The sequence below is a fragment of the Macrobrachium rosenbergii genome, chromosome 3, assembly GCF_040412425.1.
Source record: "Macrobrachium rosenbergii isolate ZJJX-2024 chromosome 3, ASM4041242v1, whole genome shotgun sequence".
NCBI lineage: Eukaryota > Metazoa > Arthropoda > Malacostraca > Decapoda > Palaemonidae > Macrobrachium > Macrobrachium rosenbergii.
Window position 1 is genome coordinate 11,613,698 of NC_089743.1, and position 23,072 is coordinate 11,636,769.

The following is a 23,072-nucleotide window of genomic DNA, read 5'->3' on the forward strand; positions in this document are numbered from 1 at the left end:
TTTTCTGAAAATCTTGATATCTGAAGTCGGAAATGAATGAACATGCATGTGTCCTGACCGAGATAACGTACATAATTTTTTCTAATACAGTTTAATAAACTGGAAGGCTAGAAAGACGTCGTTAAACACCGTAATAGACGAAGTCACACAAATTATCTATCTTTCCACCTAAACTGTAATAAAATCGCAACTTAAGATAAGAGACTATCATCGTGATTACCCGGCGACAACATTATACTGGAGTCTGAGAAGAATATTCACCATGCAGTAAGGATAATTGAAAATCAAATAACGGTACAACGCAAATCGATAATTGAGGTAAGCAAGCGTCCACAGCATCCATATTTACGCAAAGGAAAAGAATTTCATACCTTCGACTGCCTACAATCGTGCCTGGGTTGGGACAGAAGTTCGAGGGCAAGCACAAGACTCCCTCGCGAAGGAGAACGCAAGAGCGCCAGCGAGAGGACAAAGATGATAAGAAAAGACGATGCTCATCCTCCGGAGGAAAAAAGAAACGACACGACATATGGCCACCCTACAAGGGGGAGGAAGCAAGAGGTGAAAGACAGAAGCCCTTGGAAGTTTATATAGGGGTGCACTCTGTTCCCCTTAATCTCTCACATGGCGCATATCGTTGCACGGTAATGAAGAAGTTGCAAAGCGCATGCGTGCGCAACGGGGAACGACATTAGCCCCCTGCTACAGGAGGAGCTCCAGGTCCGTCCGGTCAGCCGCACCGTCGTCCCCTCCCCAAAACACACGAACTTCCTCCTGAAGAAGTGACACTTGAGGATCATGTGGGCGCGCTGCGGTCTTAATCTCACCGCACATGAACCCTTACCAAGACGCCTTACGACAGCTTGCAGGCGGCCCTCAACGAGGCTCAAGTCCCTTGTCCCACCCTCAGCCAATTCCCCCTCCCTCTCCGAATTTTGGCTAACCACGGACTAGACCATCCGAAACCTCTAATCCCGTTCCTCATCCCTGCACCCAACACTCACGCCCACCCACCCCAAAAATAAATAAAATGCATCAGCCAAAGTATGACCACCATTTTAATGCGTATGTCTCCAGGGTGTCATAATCTTGGGGTAATATTCATGAGTCCGGGGGGAGGGGGAGGAAGGGAAAACGAGAGAGAGAGAGAGAGAGAGAGAGAGAGAGAGAGAGAGAGAGAGAGAGAGAGAGAGAGAGAGAGAATAAACTTTGGTAAAAACCTTCTCAATATCCCAAGAACTCTGTGCTTGAGTTTTCTTTTTCAAAAGAAAACTTCATTTTGAATATGAATTTTTACTAACACATGAGAGAAGACCAAATAAAATATATCAAGGTTAGATGAAAACATCTTATCTGCTTCAAATATGGGAAATATACAGTTAAACTTTAACGAAATGGCAGAAATATGTCTCTAAGCACAATTATAAACTTTAATTGTGTCTTGAGGAAAACCCTAGCCCCGCCCCCCCTCCTCTCTCTCTCTCTCTTCCCACCCACCAAGAAACACTTGACAGCTAAGACCCCTTGGACGCCCACGCCCAAAAGGATTAACTCAGTGAGGAGAAGGACGAGGAAGAAACAATAAGAAGCAGCAAAGAAAGACATACATACAGAGAGAGAGAGAGAGAGAGAGAGAGAGAGAGAGAGAGAGAGAGTCCAAGGTACACACTTTCCGGGTAAATGCACCACACACGCAAAAGATATATGTATATATGTGTATATATATATGTATATATATATATATATATATATATATATATATATATATATATATATATATATATATATGTATGTATGTATGTATGTACGTGTGTTTGTATATAAGGATACATGACAAGAAAAATGTATACAATCGAAATATTTTTTGTATACGTTTTTCTGCCTGAATTTTACGAAGCTGAATTTTTCACTCACTGAACAGTTAATTACCTAATTTAATGGCCCTACAGTGCAGTGTATGAGGCTAGAAATATAACCGAAAAGCACAAAACTCAATTTTACCATGAATTGCAGTTAACATGAAGAGCAGTTCATTGTCAATCTAGGCCATGCTGCGTGCGTATGTGAATCCTTGGGGTAGGTGCAAAAGGGACCTGGTAGCCGTTGGTGGCATCGCATTTCCCGTTCTTTTCAAGATCCCCAATGAGCAAAGATCCCGTTTTCTTTTGAGACGCCACTATAGGTAACCCGATCGTTTTCCACACTGAATGGGTCTAGGGTGGCGGATTATATATGTCATATGAATTTAATATCTGGTGCGCCATCGAATCCCCATCTCAAGCCAGGAATTTCTGATGCTTGATCTACCTGTTTGTGGCAAGGGCTAGGGTTTGGGATAAGAGGGACTTAGGGTAAGGGGAGGGAAAGCTAAGGGTTATGAGAAGGAAGACCCAGGCTACATGGAGATGCTTTAAACAAGATAAATCTTTACAGCCTCCGACACTTAAGTTATGAGCCTACCAATACCTGTTTTTTCAAGGCATATAAAAGCCACGCGATCGCGTACGATACGCGTTTATCGCAGCCCTTTTTCCAGTCCACTAAATTGTAAACAAGAAGCATAAAAAAGGCATTAAACGTTATAACATATGACATAAAATATTATCTCGAAATGAAGCGCCTCTCACGCTGCTTAACCTGGGTGCCTACCACCATCCTAGAAAAAGGGAAAAGATAAATCCAGGAGAGAATATTAAATAGCCATGACATATAGGCATCGCCATTAAAAACTGTATTGTCCATCTTAGCTACCAGTCTGTCGCAATAAATCTTGAGAAAGAACACGAATTCATACAGGGAATTTCATGCTTTTCCTTTTTATTGCTAATAAAAGAAAAAGACTTCTGTGAAATGTACTACAAGCATAACTAGACAAGCACAACAAACTCAAACTGTTTCGGTCGAAATATTATGGAGAGAATTAAACATCTTTGATGGAAACCATATCATGTCGAAGATCGATTAATTACAAAATGAATTTACAACAATAAAAGTTTTAAAAAACAGAGAGAGAGAGAGAGAGAGAGAGAGAGAGAGAGAGAGAGAGAGAGAGAGAGAGAGAGAGAGAGAGAGAGAGCAAATATCTAGCAGAACATGGAAGAAAATTACATATACACAGCCAAAAACCCGACAGCATCGAATATCATTGTTACTATTGTAGTCATTACTTCTTTTCGTGACCTTAGTAGCAACAACCCCTCAATGAAACATGTTACACTTCTGAATTCCATTTCAAAATGAAATTCGGCCCCGTATTCCGCAGTCGTAGGCGTTTTAGAGGATAAAATCGCCCACGCCGACCCATCAGCAGAATATGGGAGCTGCCCGCGCCAATTTTTCAATTTTGACGATGGCTGCGAACCAAAAATAGTCGGAGAACAGAACACAGCCAAAATGGAACATGACAAGCACTTAGAGCATCTCTCACCTCTGATTTGCTTCCGGAGAACCTTCAAATGCCCACCTTTAGCAATTAATGGTTCCATTTATCACAGTCACTCATTTGACAGAGAGAGAGAGAGAGAGAGAGAGAGAGAGAGAGAGAGAGAGAGAGAGAGAGAGAGAGAGACTCGAATAACCGATGTAGTGGCAATGACATCGAAGTTAGAATTATTACCGTAAATGGACACACCTTTGACTACAATCCAAATTATAACAAATAAAAAAATCCGCCGAAGTTTCTTCGGCGCAATCGAGTTTTCTGTACAGCGTATAATGCTGTCTGAAAATTTTAGCCACAGCCCAGTGGTGACCTGTGTTGTCAGCACCTATAGCGGTGCCAGACGCACGATCATGGCTAACTTTAATCTTAAATAAAATAAAAAGTACTGAGGCTAGGGGGCTGCAATTTGGTGTGTTTGATGATTGGAGGGTGGATGATCAACCTACCAATTTGCAGCCCTCTAGCCTCAATAGTTTTTAAGATCTGAGGGCGGACGGACAGACAAAAAGCCATCTCAATAGTTTTCTTTTACAGAAAACTAAAAAGCATAACAAAGGTTATGATTTCCACGACTATTTACCATAGACAAGAAGTAACAGATAAGTAACAGAACATTTTATTGCCCATTTTCGGGGAAAGAGCATTTGACTCTAAAACGGAACGAAGATACGGACAACTTCCACAAAGGTAACAGATTTTACCAGTAATAAAGACATAAAACTAAAACACTTCCAGAATTAAATCGGAGAGAGAGAGAGAGAGAGAGAGAGAGAGAGAGAGAGAGAGAGAGAGAGAGAGAGAGAGAGAGAGAGAGAGAGAGAGAGAGAGGCCTACGCAACAGGCCAAAGGTCTCGACGGTATGGTAAATGAAGAAAGGGTAGAGAAGGTAAGTCTTAAGCAGCAGAACTCCTGCAATTTCCAAGACATCGCAATCAAAGTTGAGTAACTCGAGTGGAAGGGGGCAACATTCACCGAATGTACTGTACAGCCTTCCCGTCAATAGATTTCATTAAACCTACATGTGGCAATGCCAAGGCGGGGAGAGAGAGAGAGAGAGAGAGAGAGAGAGAGAGAGAGAGAGAGAGAGAGAGAGAGAGAGAGAGAGAGAGAGAGAGAGAGAGAGAGAGAGTCTTAACATTTAATGGTGAAAGCTTAATTTCCTCCAATTTGCAAAATATATGCGGAGGGGAGATTTATATAGCCAAGGTTTTTTTTTTTTTATTTTATTTATCCTTTTATTTATTTTTATTTCTTTTATTTTTATCCATTTTTATTTATTTATTTATTCATAAAACTAATAATGTAGACGCAAAGTTATGCTCAAGATTTTAACCAGATGGAGAGATATTCTTAATAGCATTCAGTAGGTGACGAAGCCCAAAAAGCTACTCAGTGAAAAGAATTCGATCTCGCAAACTCACGCGCGTGAATAAACACACGAGCTCACTCACAGCCGCCACTCAAAAAAAAAAAAAAAAAAAAAAAAAAAAAAAAAAAGAGCTGGCTGAAAGAAAAGAAAAACCACGCCCACACTGTGCAACAAGATGGGCGTCGATGCAATGCGATTACATGGGTTTCTGGCGCCCCTATACAACCCATGCCCATAGAAGCCTTTCTTCTTCTACTTCTTCCTACGCACGAAACGGAAAATAATAAATCACTGGAGACGCCGTTATGAGCGCACCCGCTTTCTTCCATTACTACAAGCCCGACGCTCATATGCAAATCAGGTGGCGTATCCTTGGGAAGACGTGAGAAAGAATAGAAGGGACGGGGTGGCACGGGAGGGAGGAAGGGAGGGGGAATGGGAAGGGGGAGGACCGGGGATAAGCCTGGAGACCGTGGAATGGGAGGGGTGGAAAGGGGAGTGAGGGGAGACTACAGGAGGGGGTAAACAGTAGAAAGGGAGAGGGAAGGAGAAGGGGTAGGCAGGGTGAAAGGAATAGAACACGAGTCGGTAGAATGTTTTGCAGAGGAAATGGAAATGCGGGAAAAGGAAAGGTATGGAAGGGGAGGGGAGGGGAGGGGAGGGGAGGGGAAGGGATGCGATAGTAGGCAATCTATAAGCACAGGCGGTGGTGCTCGTCGGATTAGCATTACGCAGGCATAGGCTACCCATCATTATCATTATCATCATCATCGGTGGTCACCTTCAATAAGGGAGCTGGTTTCATTCAGGAAAAGTAGGGTCAAATGGCAAACTTAAAGTGCTAATGATGTACAGCTCACATCCAAGTTCATCATTGGTCGGGTTGCTATCGTTCTCGGCTAGCACTCTGCTGGGGCCCGTGTTCGAATCTCCGGCTAGCTGATGAAGAGTTAGAGAAATTTATTTCTGGTGATAGAAATCCATTTCTCGTTATAATGTGGAATATAAGCTGTAGGTCCCGTTGCTAGGTAACCAAATGGTTCTCAGCCACGCAAAATAAATCTAATCCTTCGGGCCAGCCCTAGGAGAGCATCAGCTCAGTGGTCTGGTTAAACTAAGGTATTCTTAACTTTATAAAAGCTCACATCCTGCATACATCACATGACATACGAAAAACAATAGAAAAATACCTGCTACAATTTTCCCCAATGCCTTTAACAACAGGGAGAAGCAATTTCGTTGATTGTAAGGAAAAATAACGAACGTTGCATAGCAAAAAAGTAGCACAGATGATAACGAAAGAATATTGAAAACCAAATCATCAGTAACTTGTAACTAGTTTTACTAGGTTGAAAAAACTATACCGAAGTCCATTCACAACCAAAACTTATTCGTATACGATTTTAAAGTAAAGATATGATTTTGCCCTGTCCAAATATTTTCTTTTTTTAATGATAACAGAGAGAGAGAGAGAGAGAGAGAGAGAGAGAGAGAGAGAGAGAGAGAGAGAGAGAGAGAGAGAGAGAGAGAGAGAGACATAAAACGACTTTTACGAGGATAACAGTTCGTCTTCCACCCCAACCAACTCACAAATCCTCCATCATCCCAGTGACTTCCCCTTGTCCTAATAACAAACCAACAACTGCTCTTCCATTCCCATTCCAGGAATCCAGGAGAAAGGGGAATGGGGTGGCGGATGCTCCCGGGGCAAGAGGGGATGGGTTGGGTAATTCTAGGTCTTACAGACTCAACAAAGATGATGTCACAGCATCCCCGGATAAAGCTGGTATCCTCAACTACTGAAAATGTTGTATGATTCTGGAGAGTTGAACTGCGCGGAATATTAACTGAATATTTTTATTTTCTGATTTCCAGTAAAAAGAGGCATAAATTTAACTGGTTATTTTTTTATTTCAAGTTACAAGAAAATTGTATATCATCATTATTTACATATACCAATATGTACATGAAAGTTTCATTTTTTCTCATAATCTACATTAAATACATTTCTTGAAAATTCGGCGGGCTAAAATCTTATTTTGTTCGCGGGCAATAGCTTAGACTATGAGGAGACTTAGAAGCCGGGCTTACAATGGCTTACGTCGAAGAAACGCGGACACTTGCCACCAAGGCCCAGTGAAGAGGTGGGATGCAATGTTTTTAGGCCACTTACAAACCCCTCTCGCCCACAATTAGCCCCTTCCCACGACAAAACTATTTATTAATTAGTTTTGAAGCAACACGCTACTAGTTTCTCTGGTCACGAAAAAAATAAAAAACTCCCGAAACCACCTTGAAAAATTCTAGATCCGCAAAGAGCAAACGTGTTTAAACGAAGCGGTTACACTTGGCACAGTCGTCTATAAATATTCAAATGCCCTGAAAATGTCACTGCGGCAGTCTAAATCGATACCTTCACATTTCAAATTGGAGTTTTCTTGAGTGCCCTGCAAAGACGGCTTGCCAGAGGAAGGGAGCGCAGTAAGTGGGACCTCCTGAGTGAAAGTGCAAAGATGTGACGTCGTTCCTTGCTGTTACTGTTCGTTTTCTTCTACGGCAATTCTGTGATGATCGAGCTTGTAGATGTGTACCGGATTTGTGGAAAGCGAAAATGAGCACAATACTAGTTACAGATATTACTAGTGGAATTCTAACCGCATTAAATTACCAAAAAGGTCATTTTAATAAATTTGGGAATTTAAATGTGGGAAGGACCTCAGAGACAAGAAATGCCAACGTAGCCTCCAACATAATACATTCTTGACAATCTGAGTGATGAAAATGTTTCATTAAAGTCACTCACACTGCTTCAATCTTACCTTTCTAAAAACAATTTGTTCCCCAAGCTTGAATAAACAAGACGCCTGCAATTTTTCAAAACAATTACCCGTGAAAATACAAGAAAACAAACCAACCAACTAGTAAACAAGCATACACAGATAAATCAAGAATCATTGGGGTCCCTTCAAAACGAAGGTTAAAGGCGATCTGTAACAGTTCTGACATATTTATATACAATTCAAAAGTTCAAATGTTAAATTATTCGAGATATGTATGCATTTCATTTTCAAGTGTTATATATATATATATATATATATATATATATATATATATATATATATATATATATATATATATATATATATATATATATATATATATATATATATATATATAACCTCTGCAGACGCACTGAGGAAATTAACTGAACCATTTACTATTTAGCATCGATTAGTCCTTTTCTTTAGGGCTTCGCCTAGCCATGAAGAGCCAATTTACCGAATAGCAATATCGGCGCGTAAGTGCTACAATCTTATTAAGAGAAGGGAGACGACAAAGAAAACGAGAGAGAGAGAGAGAGAGAGAGAGAGAGAGAGAGAGAGAGAGAGAGAGAGAGAGAGAGAGAGAGAGAGAGATGCATAAAACAGGGTAACGTTCGAGCAGGAAAGGTGGTGGTTCGACGACATAATCACTGAATATGAAGAAAACACACGAAAATAAATGAGTATAAAACACTAGTATGCGAAAAATGGCCAAACACACAAAAGAAAAGCATCTTTGAAAACGCTATCTGAACAATGGAAAATATTAATGTTTTCTTGCATATTTGTGAACGTTTTACTAAACATTTTATCTCTCTCTTTATTTTCCGAGCCATTTCCTTAACGATTCTACTAAAATTCTCTTGAAATATTTCCTTGCATGATACCCCTCTTTGAAAATAAAGCAGAACACTACTACAATATATGCAAAAAATATCGTCCTTAAGAAGGCAAATGTACTTAAAACAATAAATTCTTAAGATATATCAAAACATACAAAATTCTTAAGATAAATCAAAACATGCAAAATTCTTAAGATATACCAAAACATACAAAATTCTAAAGATATATCAAAACAAAAATTTCTTAAAATATATCAAAACTTACAAAATTCTTAAGATATATCAAAACATACAAAATTCTTAAGATATATAACTGACCCAAATTAATACATTAAGATGCGTCCGTCTGATGAAGGGAGAAACGTGTAAATTAACGAGGGTGAGCCCCGCTCCTAGAACAATTTGCGAGGAAAAAAGAGGTTGGGAGATCACTTACTGAGAGAGAGAGAGAGAGAGAGAGAGAGAGAGAGAGAGAGAGAGAGAGAGAGAGAGAGAGAGAGAGAGAGAGAGAGGCCTATCCTTCAAGAAAGGGCGTAAGGGGAGACCATAACCTTGTTTTGTAAGGGAGAGGGTGTTTTTTATTGGATGCGGTTATGGCGTCTTAGCATAAAAAAAGAAGGCGTTTTAGTAAACCGTTAAGATTAAAACACTCATAACTTTCCGAAAACTAAAAATGAAAAGAACCGAAAATGAAAGTAAATTGAAGGAAAATAAATACGGCAAAATAAAAAAAAACTATAGACAGTTTAAAGGAAAAACACAGGGAATGTGATTACGTGGCCTGCAATAAACGAGACTAATAATAAATCACGTGGCCTGCAATAAACGAGACTAATAATAAATCAAAATTCTGAATCCATAAACAGAACACACAAGACACCCAGAAGGAAAAAAAGTAAGGAATCAAAAATAAAGCAATAATCAATGGTGAAAGTGCTAGGAAATTACCTAGGAAGCAACGATAAGAAAATAAAAAAAACCCTTAAAATTTCAAGAAACTATATTATGTTGGGATGAAAGTTGAAAAATGTGGGGGGACATTAAAGAACTGCAACCTAAAATAATTCCCAATTTCACGGAAGCCATATCTAGATTAAAACAAGAACATGCAGAAATTACAACCTCACAACCTTCTCATTACCCTAGCGTTATAATTCACTTTGGAAGGGTGAGATAAGAATCAGACGTCCAGCGTCTCAGGGTATAAAACAGGCGACGAACAATAACCAAAACAGTCAACACTCGACAAACAGATCCACAAGGAGTTGGTAAACGGACAAAGCAAACAGACAAACAAGACGAAAACATCACAAAAGGGTAAGAGGGACACTCAAAGGAACCAAGAAAAATGAGGGCGAGGATAACCAAAAACACTAATGGAGAGAGAGAGAGAGAGAGAGAGAGAGAGAGAGAGAGAGAGAGAGAGAGAGAGAGAGAGAGAGATGGGGGAGAGGGGGGGGAGGGGGGTGGGGAAAGGGGGCACTGAGCATATTATATCGATGGCAGGTGAAAGATACCAGAAAAGGAGCACTTAACAATGACTCAAGGAACAGATTGTGAGCCTCAAGAATCATTGAATAACGACCTACAAGGAGCATATTGTGAGCCACAAGGAGCATTGAATAACGACCAAAAACGGAGCGTATTGTGAGCCAAGAATGAGCGTCACAAATAAAAAGAGAGCTTCGATAATACACGAGAGGACTGAAATGAATACACAAGCAAGAACGGTTAAGGAAAATATAATAAAAAAGGAAATTGGTACATGAGAGAAAGAGAGGTGTCCGTGGGAAATCCAACAGATGTGAGAGAGAGAGAGAGAGAGAGAGAGAGAGAGAGAGAGAGAGAGAGAGAGAGAGAACAAATGAAGGAACGGTGCGATCAAGGAACAAAGAAAGGATGAGGAAAGAGATGATAAGCCACGCCAGGGGAACGAAAAGGAGGAAGATGTGAAAAAGCAATTAACGATAATGGAAGAGAGAGAGAGAGAGAGAGAGAGAGAGAGAGAGAGAGAGAGAGAGAGCCCAGATGTCAATATCAATTTATTTTACATGATAAGATGGGTACGCCTTTTCGTTACACGTTCACCATCAACCAAACTACTACTTCATCATCAGCGCCATCATCATTACCATCACCATCGCCTGCAAAAATGACTCTGCTCACTCCGGAGTGTCTCACTACTCCGCACGTCAACACTAAAAGCGAAAGCAAAGTTAAGTCTTGGCGGAGTACGAAAAAAAGAAAAGAAAAAGTGGCATGACATGTAAACTATTTCCGCAATCTCATACCCACGCCCCCCTTTCCAGACTCTCACTCAACCCCCTCACCCCTCCAATACATTTTGACGCAAAAATACGTCAGCATAAAACCCCACTTAAAATTCTTCTCACTTAAAAATTTTTAGGGGTATCGCGTCGTTATCAGAGTGGGGCAGGTTGGCTTCCAAAACGGAGGGAGTAAAGGTGAGTGAGTGCAAATAGCTCTATTTACCTCCCTGTACGGGCGTATACATAAAATACATCCTTGCATTTATGGGGAAATATATCACTATACATTAAATATATCCTTGCATTTATAGGGAAATATATCACTATATATTAAGTATATCCTTGCATTTATAGGGAAATATATCACTATACATTAAATATATCCTTGCATTTATAGGGAAATATATCATTATACATTAAATATATCCTTGCATTTATAGGGAAATATGTCACTATACATTAAGTATATCCTTGCATTTATAGGGAAATATATCACTATACATTAAATGTATCCTTGCATTTAGGGAAATATACCACTATACATTAAATGTATCCTTGCATTTATAGGGAAATGTATTACTATACATTAAATATATCCTTGCATTTATAGGGAAATATATCACTATACACTAAATATATCCTTGCATTTACAGAGAAACAGAAATCACTATATATATCAAGATTTATCACTGGGCACCTAAAGGATTCTTAGCTCAATTACTATATAAAGTAGTGACAAAAAGTGACAATTGAAAAAACTTGCCGTTCCCTCACTTCATAATTCAACTAGCCAAACACACACACACAGCACATCTTATTGATTTTCTTACACCCCAGCGAAACATAATAAAAACTTTCGATAAAAACATGCTTTAGGACAATCACAAAATAAAAGGAAGACATATAGTTCACATAAAACTAGAGTCAAATTTTCCTCCATAAAAGTGGGGTCAGTTCCCTTTTAGAAGAAAAAATAAGTTCCATCTCTATCTCCTAAACGTCAACTTTCCCCTCACACTGCAGTAAGTTTCCTATTAAAGATATAGTTACCGCTCATCTGATTACCGGCTTCCATTTTCTAAGAAGGCTGAGATGAGATATGAGTGGGGCGGAGGAGGCTCATCCTGGAAGCTGGAATTGGCCAACTTTTCGCCCGATTCCATAACATACCAAAGGTCGGAGGGGGAAGGGGGGGTGGAGAAGATGAAGAAGAAAGGGGAATAGGCTGGTAAGGGTGGAGGATGGGGGGGGAGAAGAGCAAAAGGGCAATAAAACGAGTGCGGGTCACGATGAATGACAAGATAGAGCTCTGAACTGGTCCTTCTTCTGTACTGGCTGGCCATCCGGTTGATATACTTTCAGCGAGTTTCGGATCAAGGCGGGGAATAAGGAGGAAAGGGGAAGGGGTGGGGTGGAGGGTTTACGGGAAAACAAGAGAAAGGGAAAAACCTGAACTGTTAGAGGAATTTAGTTCAACGGAAATCTCGTACGCAATTAAATTAACGGAGTTAAAAGCTTTTCAATTTTTCCTCCCTTGTAGATATAACAGCTTCAAACCAATTAAAAAGATAATCTCCATATATTGACCTGAAACCAACAAGTAACCAGCAAATTCAAAATAACCATCTACAAAGGAACAAAGATGGCCATTTCTCTTTTCACACACATTTCATTTTTATAAATTCTTTACTATTAGCGGAAACATAACCGACTTCTACTTCGATAACAAAGCTAATTCTACAACACCAAAGCTAATTCCACAAGCGAATCCATAACACGCCGCCCACTTCTACGACCTTCTCACAACCGGCAGCCGCCCCCAACAACAAAACGCCCACACAAAACTCCTCGGTCCGGCGAACGACCGTATTAACTTTTCCCTTCCTTAAATTATATGGAACAATATTTGATGGGAGTCGTTGTCTCCCTTATCTTCGGAAACCTCCTGCTATATGACGATATAATTCCCAGGCTTAATATCCCCTTTTATTGTAGATAAATATGACCTTTATGACAACGTATCGGAAGGAAAAGATGTCTTTGTTTGAATGCGCGCGCGCGAGAGCGAGAGAGAGGAAGAGAGAGAGAGAGAAATGTTGCATCTGGAATCTGACATCATTTCAGACATGATTTTCCAAGAGTATAATTTTTTCTGCGGAAGTAACGTACGGGGTTATGTCAATATGGCGGCAAAATGTCGACAGCCTGAGTGGACTACTGTCAAATAAATATAGCTAATAGTACCGATACGAAACATTAACCGGTACAAGTCAAAAAGCATGTTTAAATATTTAACAAAACCAAAGTCAAGGGAGGAAATGAGCATAATCGAAGCACTAATCATACAATGAAATCTTTCGTAATCTGACAAATTATTCATGAGTTCCTAACATAATTCATTGAGCTCTTTACTTATGGATCACGCTGAACCGGTAACTTCGTTTTCCATCATTCAAGACGCGGGGAACTCCGAAAATGATCACTGTCAATTATAAATCCGCATTCTTATTGAAAAGACAAAAAGAGCCATTAACCGGATGAACATGCTTCAAAGGAACAGAATAACAACAGACGAAGAACAGAAATGGCACCGAGAAAAGAGTAAAATGATACACAGATCAAAGCAAACAACTAATTCAATACGACTCGTATATATCGAATCGATGCCAAATGTTTATTAGTTTCCCCCTATTGTGTGCAAAACAAAAGACGAACATCTCGACAGCCAATCACAAGAGCTTAGCGTCTCGGAAACGACTTCTCATTGGTCAATATGACAATGGGGGTGAAGACTCATTATTCATTCACTCATCCCTGACCGTCGACGACTAATCTGAGAGTAATTTATGGCAAGACGCATATTTCTAAAAATCAATCTACCGTTGCTGTGATTAAAAGCGCCGTCAACACTGATCGGACAAACATTCGTGGTCATACTCCCGGGGTTTGAGTTGCGTGTAAACACACACACACACACACACACAAACACATGAACAAACACAAACATTATATATATATATATATATATATAATACCATATATATTCTAGGCAAACATTAAGCATATGTACAGTACTTATCAATTAAAGTCAAAATTACCTTTGTATGTATGTTATTCCGATAGATTAAGCTGAATTGATATTATGGGGTATTTGTGGTTTATAATATATATATATATATATATATATATATATATATATATATATATATATAAATATATATATATATATATATATATATATATATATATATATATATATATATATATATATATATATATGTATATGTGTGTGTGTGTTTATAAATAATACTGTTTCCTTCAGTTTTGTATATGCATAGTTACAACTGCATTAATAAACGCTACATAAGTACAGACAAATTCCTTAAAAGAGTAAGACACCAAAAGAGGTGCTTTGTTAAGATTACTGAGCGAAACATAGAGAAAATAAAGACAACTTTGATTTTAAAAACCAAATATAGTACTTGCATAATTAGGTAAGGAGAAACCAACTAATTACTGCCTCTTTTAACATACCAGAAGAACTAAGTACTCTCTCAAGTCCATCTCGGGGGAGAAATTAACATGATAAAAAGGGCCATTACTCGGTCATCATCAGTCAACTCCTCCTCCTATGAGAGAGAGAGAGAGAGAGAGAGAGAGAGAGAGAGAGAGAGAGAGAGAGAGAGAGAGAGAGAGAGAGAACGATATATATATATATATATATATATATATATATATATAGAGAGAGAGAGAGAGAGAGAGAGAGAGAGAGAGAGAGAGAGAGAGAGAGAGAGAGGCACAAATATGAACAGAGCGAATAAAATATAATTTAGTAAGGAAACGAAACAAAAGTTGTGGGTAGTGGACGCGATAGATAAACAAGATTCAATTTAACATTATCGTTAATTAAGGATCATCAATAACGAAAAGATAATGAAAATCCCCGTCCAGGTCCACACACCCAAACGGATGGCCGGCAGCCCCTACATTCCTCTAATCCCTATTTCATCCGCGAGTATATAAGGTGTAAGCTGTTTGCTGGAGGAGATGGCGGAGGGTCGAGTTAAATTCGGGCACGGACGGACAATAGCCAGGTATGGTTAGGTTTTCAGCCGGTGTAATGAGAAGCCGCGACCTGTGGGTGGGGGGCGGGGTGACCCCACCCCTACCAGTCATTTGCTAGCTTAATGTATTGTAATTGGTGGCAGTTAAAAGTGCACCTGCCAGGAGCTCCTCCTACGCCTATTACTTTAAAAATGCTCCTCCTCCTCCTCCTCTTCTTCTACTTCTTCCACCTGATCTTTCTTTTATTTTCTTCCTCCTCCAACTACTGATCTTCACTTTCTTCCTCGTCTGCTACTACTTTCTAACCTTCGTTTTCCTCTTCTTCCGCCTCCTATTCTTCCTTCTCCTCTTCTTTCATTTCCAAACCTTCCTTTCCTCACTCTCTTTCTACTGCGTGGGCAAGGGAGACGAGGAGTCCAGCACTATACCTCCTCCTTTCCCGCCGTTTCGATGTTTTCCATTAAGCGGTGTCGATGGGGATGAAGAACAGGTGACGCATGCGCAGAAGCTGAAGAGACGGGCGAGAGGGAGGCGAAGTCTTTCTGGGGACGGTCCTTGAGCAAGTTCCTTCCTCACTCATTCACGCAGATGAAAGCGCATAGTGGTCATGTCGCTAACCCGTAGTTACGGTGAAAGCGTACAAATGCAGCCGTCACGAAGATGGCTGCTGTTGTCTGTTTGCATGCTTGAATGCAGAATAACAACGGAAATGAAAACAGAAGGACTGATAACAAGGATATAAAAAAAAAAATTTGCAAACCTGAAATGTCAACAGCCGATCGAGGCTCCGGCCTACCCCAACTCCAAATCAGTCCTTCAAAAAGAAGGCATCGTGTTTACCCCATATAAAAATGGGAAAAAGCACGTTAAAACGAAGAAGAAGAAGTGGATAACCACACAAAACATGGGAAACCACTAGCTATATCGTATAAAAAACTCGAGATTCATTTAAAGGCAATTTTATGGCGAGGTTAGTAAATAGCATAAGAAATAGGGATGCGGGATCCTTAGCTTCTTTTTTATTTTTAATTATTCGGTCGGTCACACTTACCCACTGACTGGCCCTTTACACTTTCTTCAAACTTGTAGGACTTCAACTGTTTACAATACTGGTTTCACGATGATGAAAAACTATATTGCCTGCTAGAAAAAAAAAATTACTGAACATACCTTGTAGCTATTATTATATTCATGAGTCCATCCGTTCGTCAATGTTTCTCTTTATCATAAGGCTGGGATGTGAATGAAAAGCATTTCGCTCCGAGCTTTCGTGAGGGTGCAAACCCCCAAACCATAGGATTTTCTCATTTTTTCGGGCTTTCCCAATTTACATGTCAGAACTAAGATACATCATTCTCCTTACAAAGACATCATACCCCATGCAACGCGCCTTAGCTCATGGCAGTAACACCACCACGAACTCTATCCGCAGAGTACCATAAACACCAAGGTCCTGAGACCCACACATTATGACCATGTCAAGGGAATGCGCGAAATGGTGTTGCAATCGTCGCTAAACAAAATGGAAACAAATAAACGCACTCCGTAAAAACAGTTGTGGAGTCGGGACATTCGCACGCACACACACACGCACGCACACACAAGCTGAGAACAGTTCTTTAGGCCAGTGCAATTACAGCGAAGAGGGGAATAAATTAAAACTTCAAAGTACGCTCTCACTCCTGCAACAATGACGGGCATACGGTGCATTTGACTCATTAGCATTTAAGTGTATGGTAAATGAGGTCTCTATGGAAGCCGCGCTCTTATAAACGCTACTTCTGTAAGGTAGCATCTTTATACTGAAGGGGAGCCGTTGCGACGGACAAATTTCGGCCACTGAGGGACGAGCAAAATCACATATTTACACTGCCAAGCTACCATCAGGCTTCCTACAGCGTAATGGCGTGTGATTTTTCATTGAAAATCGGTACTCTCTCTCTCTCTCTCTCTCTCTCTCTCTCTCTCTCTCTCTCCGCGTCGTAACTTGACAGTCTCGGATGCAGCTATCATTAAACTAATAACCACGTTATTTTAAAGCAAAACTACATTTACAACCATAATCTCGTCCTTTTAGGATATGTACTATTTTGCTACCAGTTGCATAATTAAAGATTTTAGCCTTCGCAAGGCAATGGATCTACTACCATAACGAACTTTGATCCTAAGGACAAAATAAAAGCAATTTGCCCACTGCAGAAACCATCTCGAGAGTGTCGTCATTTGCCCAGAGACAACTCCCGTCTCGAATATCAGGAGGGTGATAAATCGCAAAGAACCAGCTTAACCAATCTTCCTTTTGGCCGGGTGAATACATTAAAGCAGGTCATATTGTTGGAAATTACAGGTTGCGTTAAACGCCAGGCAGTCATACTAAACCCTTCTCTCTCTCTCTCTCTCTCTCTCTCTCTCTCTCTCTCTCTCTCTCTCTCTCTCTCTTCACGGATGTCATGTGGTGTTCAAGTGATTTTTTTATAAATACAATTTTCTTTTAAAGGTTACAGACTGAGACAGTGAGATGCGTGTTCTCAAAATCTTATTCCGTTTGTGTGTCTGAAAGTCAACAATTTTCGACATTTACCTTTAAGGATTTTCTAGTAATTCCGACTCGATACTAGTAATAAAGTGGATAGGACTCGAGGTTTCACTTAGTCAATTTAAGTATATACGTGCATTTTTACAAATAAACAACAGTAAGCTATATCTTTGCAGACATGCTATATTCATTATGTAGCATTCCATTTTTAGTGTTCTGTAAAAGAAAACTACTGAGATGGCTTTGTCTGTCCGTCCGCACTTTTTCTGTCCGCCCTAAGATCTTAAAAACTACTGAGGCTAGAGGTCTGCAAATCGGCATGTTGCTCATCCCCCCCTCCAATCATCAAACATACAAATTGCAATCCTCTAGCCTCAGTAGTTTTTATTTTATTTAATGTTAAAGTTAGCCATAATCGTGCGTCAGGCAACGATATAAGACATCCCACCACCGGGCCGTGGTTAAAGTTCACGGGCCGCGGCTCGTACAACGTTATACCAAGACCACCCAAAGATAGATCTATTTTCGGTGGCCTTGATTATACGCTATACAGAAAACTCGACTGCACCGAAGAAACTTCGGAGCAATTTTTTTTTACTTATTTCATGACATCACAATCCATGAACTGAACAAAACTTAAAGAAAAGCAAACACGCACCGAATTCTCTGACCTAAAAGGGGCAGTAGGCGAGCGGCGCTGCCGCCATCTGAACAAAACACACACGATCAACGTCATAAAGCGGAGGCGAAGATGATGACGACCACAATTCCATCTTCGCCGAGCTCCGCTCTTCGAGGCGTTCGATAAGGGAAAACATCACATTAACGAAAATGATTTGTATAAGTACAATAAAGCTTCGTAGGGAGCGGAGAGGACTTGGCGGAGGCGGTGGAGTGGGTGCGGGTGTTCAAGGGCGACCTTCCAAAATAGGCCTATCCTGGGGATGAGGAATTTTAATCAGCAAAAATTCTCTCGCCGAGAACCCTCGATGGAATACATTAGTTGGGTATTCATCATAATCATCCCTCGATCTTCACATCCTCATCATAATCATCGTTAACTTTTTCTCTAGCCTTATCTTCGATGGATCATTATAGATACAATCCATCGATTTTGTTATTGACCATAATACTCATCCACTTTTTTCACTTGCCATTCCCATTCTATAAGCGTTTTTTTAACTGTCGCCATTGTATCTAATCATCCTCATCCACCACTTGTTCTCCATGGCACCTTAGCCTCCGCCACTCAACCTGAACTTCTGAAAACACTTCTCCGTAGGCAGCCTCCTCCCCCTCCCCCACCTCATCATCTTCTTCCTCTTCCCTCGAGGTCTTTTCCCTCAAGAATAGGCCAACACACACACACACACACACACACACACACACACACACACACACACACACACACACACACCTTCTTCAAGCACCACTTCGTCTTTTTCTTCTTCGTCTTCACACAACACCACAGACAGCTACCTCAAGACTGAATATTCATGGCGTTTTTATGATGCTCTCGAGTCGCTGGTGTTTGGAAATACACGTGTTTGGCCCAGGCATACATTATCAACAGCGGGCAGCCCCGTCGGAATAGAATGGTTCCTACACACCACGGTTTAACCACAGAGAACGGCGAGGACACGCTGCAATATGCAACGGGGAGAGAGAGAGAGAGAGAGAGAGAGAGAGAGAGAGAGAGAGAGAGAGAGAGAGAGAGAGAATTCTTTATGGAAATCATCCAAATCAAGGCCAGCCCACAAAGGTAGGTGGTTGCAGTTCCCCTACATACTTCATCTTACCTAAAATGCATCAGACCTTTTTTTTATAAATGGCTAACGGTCGAAAAGGAGAAACGTAAAAGGACATAAATACCCATCTTGATGATGAAACTCCCACGAAAACAATAGACAATGGGTCAGCATCCTGACTGATGGTTATTTAATGAGGCGGGTGGATGACATTCATTATGGGTGTCAGGAGGCAAGGGATTAATCACGCTTTATAAATATCACGGTTAAGAAATATATTCAAAACAAGGTGAAAAGACACTGGCAACACCAATGTTGTTTTTATTTAAGTCATCAAACCCAGACCATGTCATATCAATCTTTACTCAGAGGAAAAGAGGTGCTTTCCATTTCTTAAAAGCTGTCAAGTGTCTGGTCCAGGCAACCGCTAAAGCATTTGAACGAAGTCTTGAATAAATCAGGAATAAAGGATTTTCATTCCCGAAAAGGGGAACCATCCATTAGGTGTTAATGATTCAATCAGCTCTGTACCTGCTGGGTACCATGGATTATGAACCTATAACACAATGGTTCTTATACTGGAATATATAAAGAGGGAAATGATCTCCCATGATGCCATTAAATCATTTCACTTGAATTAAGTTGTACGTTCGTAAAATCTATGACCATGAATTTTCTTTTATAACAAAATACACTATTGAGCTCCTCAGAGATCTGGAAAAAAAAAACCAATCCATCTCTACTTGAGAACGCATTAGGAAAAATGAATCTTAAATAAATGAATAAAACACAAATATAGCCTATGTGATATAACCTTATATACAGCAACAAATGTATCAGAGCCTTCCTCTGAAACTAAATGATAACGCACGAAGACCCTCCAAATAAACTCTATCTCCAACACAACACAAAGCAAACCTGAAAAACCCACCAAACCAAACGAGCAGAATAAATCTATGCAACATACCTGCTGTTACTGACGAAGTAGAGGTAAATATAAGTAATAATACGAGAAGGTGGTTACCGGGGCGCTGTCTTCGCCAGCCGCCTCCAGCCCCACAACCTCCTGCTCCTGCTCCTCCCATCCTGCTGCTCCAAGGCACCTCTGAAAGAAGAAGTCAAGCTTAATGTTAACAATAACAAAAATTTTGATACTTCATAAATATATATATATATATATATATATATATATATATATATATATATATATATATATATATATATATATCACACATTACCACAGGTGAAAAATAGGGGAAAAATAGGGGACGGGGTGTAGATCTGACCGAGTTTTCGACTTTATTTCCAAGCCATTGACGAAGGACTGGCTTGGAAATAAAGTCGAAACCGGTCATTTTTCACCTGTGGTAATGTGTGATAAATGAATCACGTAAAAAGGTCATAGTAATCATATATATATATATATATATATATATATATATATATATATATATATATATATATATATATATATATATATGTTACATTTGCATAAATGTTATTGACACTTTCATCATAATATTATGATCATAAAAGCCGTACAAAAAAAAAAAAAAAGCGCAAGAAAATAATCCAGTTTTTCTTTATCTGAAAAGGCGACACTTTCCTCAGAACATTTGTGTCTTTCTAAGACCGGAACAGCAGCCACCAATGCATAATTTTCTGCGACAGTTTCTGCTTCGTAGCTTGTCGTTATCGGCGACTCACGTCCTAATTTTTCATTGCTCACAAGGGAGATGTAAAAACAGCCCCTGTTGCCGGTTTAAGAACAATAAAATCTGAGCGAACCGACCGTTGGCAACATCGATCATAAGGCTAACGTGAGACAACGGGGACAAATTCTGCATTCGCAGATAAGGAGAAAAAACCGCGAATATAAGCGACCAATAATTCACTTAATCCGAAGATCTACTTACAACGTCCTTCCACTTGAAGTATCACTGCACTGCTGCTGCTTGGGCACTTTCTCACGGTTCTCAAGTGTTTGTGAGAAAGGGCCGTCAAGTGCCATCCGTTTCCTTCAGACGCTGCACATGACAGCAGTAGAAGGAGTGCTTTAGAGTCTCGAGAAATAGGCAACAAGAAAGGTTTCACCAAACGGTTAATTTCAAATGTAGTTTCTTTACGTTATACATAATTTTTAAGCTCTAAAATTTTCTTCGGAAAACAATATGCAGAACAAATACTAGTGAATAATGAAAGCGAAATGCACTGGAAATATATTCCGCTCACTGAACATAAGACAACTTTGGAAAACAACGAAGACACCTCACAACGACGCGTGGAAGATTCCCCCGGGCGATGAAATAACAAGAGAGAAAATCCCCCCCCGGGTTTCTCGAAACAGCAGCCGCCAATGAAAACACGACCCCGAACAGAAGGGTGGAGTAGGTAAAATGGTGCCAATGACGTCATCAGTAACATATACAGCCCGGCTGGGCCGTTGGTACAAGATCCTAATAATTTGATAACTGCCTGGCCCTTCATGAACAACACCCACAAGAAGTACAACACCAAAGAACACTTACACAACAGCAGAGCTAAATTGGCCCCGTGGCAGAAAAGAAAAAAGAAAAAGAAGCGCTGATGATTATTTACTCCTCAGAAGCCCAGTGAAGCGGAACAATTTTGAGCGACAGCGAAGCCTTCGACCGCAAGAATTCATATACATAATCAACATAAATTGAGGCCAGGGAGCGATAGGGAAGTACAGGCGAATATATCTATAAAGGCAAAAATAATACGAGGGAAGACAAGATGACAAGGGGGAGAGAGAGCGGATGCTACAGCATGCTGTATGAGGGATATAACAAGGGAGTTACTCGGAATAGGAGGAGGAGGAGGTGGAGGACGAGGAGGAGGAGGTGGAGGACGAGGAGGAGGACGAGGAGTTGGACGAGGACGAGGACGACGACGAGGACGACGACGAGGACGACGAGGAGGGGGAGGGGTGGGGGAACAGGAGTGATGATAATGATGATGACTTGAGAAGAACGCCCGGGAATATATTCAAAATAAACTTAACCTCACGCTGTAAATGATTACAATGGTTCATTTGCATATGCATATGCATGCCTCTGTAAATAAGTCAAGAGGGCCTGACATCTGCTTTCATTTTTTTTATAATGAGTACCTTGACGAGCATGCACAACGAGCAGACCTATCAAAGCCCCTTATACGAGAGGAAGCCAGGGTCATGCTTGGTTTTGTGCAAGCTCACTTCCAATCCAATTCCTCTGCGATGATCCAGAATGAATTCCTTTGTTTAGCTCAACAGAACCTTGAAAGAAATGTATGCAACTAACACTTATAAACAAAAATCTGCGAATACCACAGTAATTATACGCACACCCTTACTTTTGTGTGTGAGAGAGAGAGAGAGAGAGAGAGAGAGAGAGAGAGAGAGAGAGAGAGAGAGAGAGAGAGAGAGAGAGAGAGCCAAGATGTCGACTGAAACACTAATAATGAAAAATATTAGTTGCAATGGAAACAACTTCCGGTCACCTATACCCTAGGTTGACATTACGGCATCAAAATGCTACAGGGGACACTACACCTTAAAAATATATGCTTTGCAGCTTGCGCCTGGATGCCTTTGACCATATATTCTTCATCATTAACGTAACTTTGCTACATTTTTGCAATATAATACCTCAGAGGCCTACTTTTCTCAACTAATTGTGTCAAACGTTCTCAAATCCAAGGTCTTTAAACCTTGCTGAAATCCCGTGTATCAAAATTAATTCTAGATTTATTTTACCCTGGTTCCCAGTTTCACAATAAATAAATACCTAAATAATGAAGCAAACTTTCCGCAGACTCTGGACCATTTAAGAACGCCATTAAAACCTAAAGGACTCGTCCTGAACTCACTTCAGACTTTCCAGGAAAAATAAGAAACATTCTTGGGTCTGAGTCCAGGTCTTTCTAGAACTAAAGAAGTGTCTTTTATGACACCTGGTCGATCTTCAATAAATC

The 23,072-nt window shown here is 40.2% G+C and overlaps 1 protein-coding gene across 13 annotated transcripts in view; it reads right to left on the reverse strand.

Moving 5' to 3' along the window:
- The window catches only part of LOC136852684 (latrophilin Cirl-like), a 1,484,851-nt gene that overhangs the window by 131,081 nt on the left and 1,330,698 nt on the right, over positions 1 to 23,072 (reverse strand). For all 13 annotated transcript variants that reach the window (XM_067127658.1, XM_067127633.1, XM_067127599.1 and 10 more), the window contains one exon: positions 20,062 to 20,199. In XM_067127658.1, the coding sequence (XP_066983759.1) occupies positions 20,062 to 20,199 (138 nt within the window). The remainder of the gene's footprint in view (positions 1 to 20,061; positions 20,200 to 23,072) is intronic.